General features: G+C 41.6%; 1 gene segment (V, D, J or C); it reads right to left on the bottom strand.

The window, feature by feature from the left end:
* Positions 1 to 4,703: 4,703 nt before the first annotated feature.
* Positions 4,704 to 5,504, bottom strand: LOC110315254. The segment is given in 2 exon segments: positions 4,704 to 5,020; positions 5,456 to 5,504. Coding segments are annotated over 2 exon segments (366 nt in total).
* Between the last annotated feature and the right edge of the window lie 2,788 nt (positions 5,505 to 8,292).

The raw sequence follows: 8,292 nt of genomic DNA, 5'->3' as shown, positions 1-8,292 counted from the left end.
TCATTTCTGATTTTGTTAATTAGGATGCTGTCTCTGTGCCCTCTAGTGAGTCTGGCTAAGGGCTTATCTATCTTGTTGATTTTCTCAAAGAACCAGCTTCTGGTTTGTTTGATTCTTTGAATAGTTCTATTTGTTTCCACTTGGTTGATTTCAGCCCTAAGTTTGATTATTTCCTGCCTTCTACATAATCTTACAATCTTAAGATTGAGATAACAGACTACAGTCTTACAATCTTAAGATTGAGACAAAAATATGACCTCATAAAATTGCAAAGCTTCTGTAAGGCAAAAGACACTGTCAATAAGACAATAAGGCCACCAACAGATTAGGAAAGGATCTTTACCAATCCTAATTCCAATAGGGGACTAATAACCAATATATACAAATAACTCAAGAAGTTGGACTTCAGAAAATCCAATACCCCTTAAAAAATCGGGTACAGATGTAAACAAAGAATTCTCAACTGAGGAATACTGAATGGTTGAGAAGCGCCTGAAAAAATGTCCAACATCCTTAATCATCAGGAAAATGCAAATATAAATAACTGGGAGATTCTACCTCACACTAGTCAGAATGGCTAAGATCAAAAATTCAGGTGAAAGTAGATGCTGGCAAGGATGTAGAGACAGAGGAACACTTCTGTGGGGCAATGGGATATTTCAGACAGCCTGGTTTCCAGTCGAAGCTAGATCTTGAACTCCAGGACTCGGTCGTGTTAATTTACTTACATGTGAAGGAAAAAGTTCTCTCATGTCTCCTGGACCCTGACTCCTTTCAGAGTTACCAACCCCCACAACCCTCATAGGAGAGTCGTGGCCATCAGCCACTTTTGAATAGCACCAATTCCTCCCACATAAGGTTTTCCCCAAACTCTCAGTCCAAGCCAATGAGAGGGGCTTGCTGTCAAACCCCAAATCATGGCCAGAACTGTATATAGAGAAAGCCAGGCAGGGAATTAAAGGTATGCAAGAGGTATTCCTTTGTCTGAGCCTTTTGTTCCAAGAGCTGTAACACTTGGAAAGAGATCTTCTCTCCCGAAGAGCTTAGGCAAAGGGATGAATCTGGAAGATATCATCCTGAGTGAGGAAACCAAATCATAAAAGAACACACATGATATGTACTCACTGATGAGTGGTTATTAGTCCGGAAGCTTAGAATATCCAATATACAATTTACAAAACACATAGCACTTAAGAAGAAGGAAGACCAACGAGGGGATACATTGTTCCTTCTCATTATGGGGAACAAAGTACCCATGGAAAGAGATACAGAGACAAAGTTGAGAGCAGAGTCTGAAGTATTGACCATCCAGAGACTGCCCCACTTGGGATCCACCCCATAAATAATCACCAAACCCAGTCACTACGCAGAAGCCAACAAGAGCCTGCTGTCAGGAGCCTGATATAGCTGCCTCCTGTGAGGGTCTGCCAGTGCCTTGCAAATACAGCAGTGTATGCTCACAGTAATCCATTGGACTTAGCACAAGGTCCCTCATGCAGGAGCTAGAGAAAGTACCCAGGGAGCGGAAGGGGTCTAATGCCCCATAGGAGAAACATCAATATGAACTTACTAATACCCCCTGAGGTCCTTGGAAGTATAACACCTATCAAAGAAAACACATTGTCAAACTTGTGGGTATAGCTATATATGTAGCAAAGGATGGCATAGTCGATCATCAATTGGAGGAGAGGCCCTTGTATCTGTGAATTCTCTATGTCCCAGTATAGGGTAATGCCAGGACCTGGAATGGGAGTGGGTGCATTGGGTAGCAGGGCAAGGGGAGAGGGGACAGGTGATTCTCAGAGGGAAAGCTAGGAAAGGGGATAATATTTGAAATGTAAATAAAGAAAATACCTTAAAAAAAGCATCCAGTGGAAAAAAGGACAGCGTTTCAACAAGTTGTGCTGGTTCGACTGGTGGTTACTATGCAGAAGAATGTGAATTGATCCACTCTTATCTCCTGTACAAAGTTCAAGTCCAAGTGGATCAAAGATCTCCACATAAAATTAGAGACACTGAAACTAATAGAAAATAAAGTGGGGGAAGAGGCTCACGCACATGGTCTCAGGGGAATATTTCCTGAACAGAACACCAATAGCTTATGCTCTAAGCTCAAGCAGTGGCAAATGGATCTCATAAAATTACAAAGCTTCTGTAAGACAAAGGACACTGTCAATAGGACAAAAAGGCAACCAACTGCTTGGGAAAAGATCTTTACCAACACTACATTTGATAGAGGGATAATATCCAATATATATAAAGAATTCAAGAAGCTAGGCTTCAGAAAACAGAATAACCCTATTCAAAATTGGGTACAAAGCTAAACAAAGAATTCTCAACTGAGGAATATCGAATGGCCAGAGGCACCTAAAGAAATGTTCAATATCGTTAGTCATCAGGAAAATGCAAATCAAAATAACCCTGAGATTTTCTACTTCACACCTATCAGAGTGATTAAGATCAAATCTCAGGTGACAGAAGATGCTGGCAAGGTTTGGAGATAGAGGAATTCTCTTCCACTGCTAGTGGTATTGAAGCTTGTACAACCACTCTGGAAATCAGGTTGGAGGTTCCTCCGAAAATTAGACATAGTACTACCAGAGGACCCAGCTTTACCAATGCCGGGCATATACCCATAAGATACTCTAATATGTAATAAGAACACATGCTCCTCTATGTTCATAGCAGCCTCATTTATAATTGCTGGAAAGAAATCAGATGTCACTCAACAGAGGAAGGGATACAGAAAATGTGCATTTATACAATGGAATACTATGCATCAATTAAAACCAATGAATTAATAACGTTCTGAGGCAAATGATGGAGCTAGAAAAATATCATCCTGAGTGAGGTACCCAACCCAAAAGAACACACATAGTATATACTCATTGATAAATTAATATTAGCCCAGAAGGTCAGAATACCACAGATACAATTCACACATGAAATGAAGCTCAAGAAGAAGGAAGACCAAAGTTTGGATACTTCAGTCATTTTTAGAATGGGTAAGAAAATATGCATGGGAGGAGATACAGAGACAAAGTTTGGAGCAGAGACTGAAGGAAAGACCAATCAGAGACGATCCTACCTGGAGATCCATCCCATATACCGTCACCAAACCCAGACACTATTGTGGATGTCGACAAATGCTTACTGAGAGGAGCCTGATATAGCTGTCTCCTGAGAGGCTCTGCCAGTTCCTGACAAATACAAAGGGGGATGATCTCAGTCAACCATTGAACTCAGCACAAGGTCACTGATGGAGGAGCTAGAGAGAAAGGATCAAAGGAGCTGAAAGAACTTGCAGCTCCACAGGAGGAACAACAATATGAACCAATCACCTTAGAGCTTCCAGGGACTAAACCACTAACCAAAGAGTACACATGGAGGTACCCATGACTCCAGGTGCATATGTATCAGAGGATGGCCATGTTGGACATCAATGGGAAGAGAGGCACTTGGTCCTGAGAAGGGTCGATGCCCTATTGTAGGGTAATGGCAAGACAGGTTAGTGGCTTTCAGTGGGTTGTTGAGCAGGGGGAACAGGTATAGGGTAGGAGGGTTTTGAAGAGGAATCCAGGAAAGGGTATAACATTTGAAATATAAGTAAAGAAAATATCTAATAAATCAAGAGGAAAATGCAAAACAATACAAAACAAAAAACTCCCAATACATGAGAATGTCAGCCTGTGTCTGAAAGGTTAACAAGCTTAACTACTCAATGCTCTTTTTAACTTAATGGTGGATAACTATGCTCCCATCTAGTCTTCCATTGTTTTAGGGGAAAAGAGGTTACTAAGTCTAAAGGAGTGCCTTAATAAATGGCAGATCAGAGGCGAATAAATGAGTTAGCAGTTCAGATCACTTTTTGTTCTTGCAGAGGGCCCCAGTTTGGTTTCAGTACCCACATCACCTGGCTCAAAACCTCCTGTATCTCCAGCTCCCTGGTATCTAATGCCCTCTTCTAACTGCTAAGGGCACACACACTTACACCACTCCCCCATGTACACAATTTAAAATGAAAATAAATGATTAAAGGAAAAGAAATAATACCCCAGTCTGGCATGGTTTCTCTCCTTGTACTAGGAAGCATGCTCACAGAAGATTGATGACCTGAATTCGATTCCCAGACTGGACCTGGTGGAAAGGAAGAACTATCTTCTGCAGGCTATCCTTTCACACACACACACATGCATACACATATGAGCGTGCGCGCGCGCGCGCACAGACACACACACACACACACACACACATACACACATATACAAGCACAGTACAGTAAACGTCTTTGGTTAACACTATTTTTTAGAGACAAAATTTGTATTTATTAATTTTTTTCTATTTCTAGTATTATAAATAAGAGACTGTAAATACTCAGGGACTGAAAAATCAAAGGAGGATGCTGAGAGTGGAGGGAATAGTCAGAGATGTGGTCAGGGAGTAAAGAGAGAAGGGAAATATTTCCTAAAATAAATATGTGTAATAAAACTTAAATGATAATAATTAGAACAATCCTGTATTTTGTTGGGAAATAATTAAATTAAAAGGTATGAAGGATGGGACTCACATATATGTTTATAAACTTGTTTCATTATTTGAGTTATCTTTCCAAATAAGCCTAGAGCTCTGGGCTGAGATGTCAGAGAGTAAGACAGACCTGAGAGACTGAGACTCAGGGAGCTGCAACCCCAGGAGGTTTTTGTTCAGCCCTGGAGCACTGTGGGAAGATACTCATTACTTTGCTGACAGTAATAGGTGGCAGTATCACCAGCCTCCACAGGATCAATATTGAGGNTGAAGTCTGTCCCAGACCCACTGCCACTGAACCTGGCAGGGACCCCAGATTCNAGGTTGGATGCANNATAGATGAGTAGTTTGGGTGGCTGTCCTGGTTTCTGTTGGTACCAGTGCATATATATACCCACACTTTTGCTGGCTCTGCAGGAGATGGTGGCCCTCTTCCCCAGAGACACAGCTAAGGAAGCAGGAGACTGGGTCAGCACAATGTCACCAATGGAGCCTGGAATGATAAACACACAGAATGTTGTTATATACTTATACAGACCTTTCCATCAGAGGACCTTTTAGTTTAAAATTTTTAGAATAATTGTAGACATCATGCTGAGAAACCAGAAAATCGAGTGGATTGAGGAAACTTAAAACCAATGACACGCCATGCATGGTGGCAAACACCTTTAATCCCAGGACTTGGGAGGCAGAGGCAGGTGGATTTCTGAGTTCAAGGCCAGCCTTGTCTACAGAGTGAGTTCCAGGACAGCCAGGGCTATACAGAGAAACTCTCTGTCTTGAAAAACAACAACAACAACAACAAAAAAAAAAAAAAAAAAGGGAAAATAATGACAAATGCCCTAAGTATAATGATCAAGAACCCAGAAATATGGTGAAAGTCATGATGTCCGCAAAGATTGCTCCCAACACTTCTCTGCATCCTCACCTGGAACCCAGAGCAGCAGCACCCATAGCAGGAGTGTGTCTGTCTCCATCTCTGAGAGCTGGAAGAGAGGATGCTTCTTAGGCTCCTGCCAGCTGCCCTTAAAGAAGCCTGGGCTGTTGTACAATGACTCATTATGCAAATCAGTTCAACAGAGTGTGTACTGCTGGTCAAAGGGTGTCAACAGAAAATTTGCTAAAGTATCACCCGTGTCTTTTTTTTTTTTTTTGCTTACCATGCAACAAAACCTTTATTAACATTTTTAACAGAGGTTCAGCTATTATTGAAACTTGTAATTTCTAAACTAAATTGGGGGCAAATGGCTAGAGTGCAGAATAATGTCATCACTGCCCACTAGGAATGCAGACCGAATAATTAATAGCCACCCCTCAGACAGAGGACCAGGTGCAGGGTCTACTCTTTCTGGATGAGCCTCTGCTGGTCAGGGGGGATGCCCTCTTTTTCCTGGATCTTGCCCTTCACATTCTCGATGATGTCACTGGGCTCCACCTCTAGGGTGATGGTCTTGCTGGTCAGGGTCTTCACAAACATCTGCATTTTGACCTGTTAACAAATGTGATGAAAGCACAAACTGCCCAGCGCGTTGAAACACCCTCACAGAATGACAGCTGAATCGGACAAAGCCTCTTGTCACTCATATCACCTATGTCTTAAAGGACCCTTCTAATTACGTTTATTTTTAGACAGGATTTATTTATCTATTTTTGGTTGTCCTGATGCTCACTCTGTAGACCAGATCCTCCTGTCTCTGCCTCCTGAGTGTTGATATTAAAGGTGCCAACCACAACATGCAGATTTCCCTTGAAGTCTACTCTAGTAAATATTTACCCTCTAGCCTTTTTGATGTGTGATGTGTGGGAGTGCATTGTGGCTGCACTATGTAGAGAATGTAAGNTATTTCAAGAATAACAATCCCTCAAAATTTTACACACCCAGTGAAAGCATTATCTGAGAGGGAATAGAGAAAAGTGATTCAGTGAAGAAAAGTAACATAATTCTTGGCATGCTACCTTATTTTTTTANATCCATGTTTTAGATCATTGTGTATGATGTATCTTTGTATNTTTGTNTATTTGTTCANATTCCTATTTGAATGCAANTTNTCTGGCCATGGTGTGTGGGTGGAGATCAGAAGGCAAGTGGTGTAGATTTGAGGCAAGGTCTGTTGTTCAACCCTACACATGAAATGCTTTTTAGGACAGGCTCTTGTAGGGATTCTCTTGTTTCCTTTTGTCTCTCATCTTGCCACAGCATCACTCCAAATACAGTCCATGCTGGAGCTACATCTTACTTTTTGTGTGTACATGGGATTTGAGGCAGGTCCTCACACCTATGTGACAAGAACGTTGTCCACAGATCCACCCTGTCAGCCTATTGTCTTCAAATAGAAGCAGTGAGAGGAACTTCTTTTTTTACTGCACAGAAATAATAGTGCAGGGAGTGTAGGAGCTGTCACTTGTTTTATTGATCTTTGCCATTGGATCCTGTTACAGGATACTTGAACCTGTTTCTAAGTAGGGTATGAATCAGTCCTTAGAGTAAATCCTTAATCCCTCTGGCTAGAAAACAGACACACCCTAAGTATGCACCTTTATTCCCAAACCTGGATGTTAAAGTTAGTTTGTAGTAGGAAGCCTCCATGTTTGAAATTTATGTCTAATTAGGTTGCAGAAAAATTGATGAGTCAGAGAAAGATTTGACAGAATAGAATATGCCCTGCTCTTATGAGAACAGAGTTGTAAGGGAAGCTATTTAAGAGAGAGATAGTAAAGTGCCTTGGACTGGACACAGTCGGTCCCTCAACCCTCGGGGGAATCAGGGTTTTGATACTCAGGTGGACAAGGAGTCTATGGGATGACAAACAGACCTGGATACCAGAGAGAGTGCTGTATCTGAATCTAATGTCTCAAAGTGAGCATCAGACTTATAATACAGAAGAAAAACAAGGAAGTTAGGTAATACACCAGCCAAGGTACATCGAGATGCATAATGGCTCTTTACACAAAACAGGGAAATGCATACATAAAGGCTACCAGGAACCAGGCAGTGTTTACAACTGAGATAAGATCAGCTCTATCTAAAGTCAGCTATACACAGGAGCCAGGTGAAAGGGTTAATACACCTAGGTGCAATTCTAGTCTATTGTATAATGCACCACCGGGGTCCATTAGTAAATACCTAATTATGCTGTTTCCCTGGGCCTAGTGAAAAACATGCACCAGGGAAGTTCTGTTGCACTAACCTTTTCATGAATAATACATACTCTAACTCCTCCTTAAAACATATCCCACTTTCTTTCAACCATTTTGTAATGTAGGCTGTCATTCTTGTCTGTAATGAGAATTCTAAGTTTACTACTTTGAACTAACTCTGAGTTTTCTAGCACCTCTCTGGCAAACTGCAACGCCTGATTTCTATCAACACTGGAGGCATTACATCTGAATGAGTAGCAGTACCTATAACACCAACTATCGCAAGGACAAATCTGGAGCATTCATGCTATAGGATGCCAAGGCTCCAGGAGACTAGTTTCCATGAAACTTTTTGCCTCAGGTCTGTGTCCAAGCTTTTGGGCTTGCCACACAGCCTTCACTGGAGTGGGTATGGCAGTAAAGGAAGAAGAGAGTACAGTACAGGAATACAGTAGAGTTTATGAAGAGCAGTAGAGTTGAGAGGAAGAGCAGAGCATCACAGAGGGGAGAAGGAGGCAGTTTTGCTGGGAGATACTTACAGAGACAGAATGAAGTGAGAACCAACTAGACACAGGTAAAGACAGAATGAGCAAGAGACTGAAAAGGAGTCAGAAGATTAGGCAAGAT

The sequence above is a fragment of the Mus pahari genome, unplaced genomic scaffold (assembly GCF_900095145.1).
Source record: "Mus pahari unplaced genomic scaffold, PAHARI_EIJ_v1.1 scaffold_12475_1, whole genome shotgun sequence".
NCBI classification, from domain to species: Eukaryota; Metazoa; Chordata; class Mammalia; order Rodentia; family Muridae; genus Mus; species Mus pahari.
The sequence above is the reverse complement of the archived record's forward strand: the minus strand, read 5'-3'. Positions and strand labels throughout refer to the sequence as shown.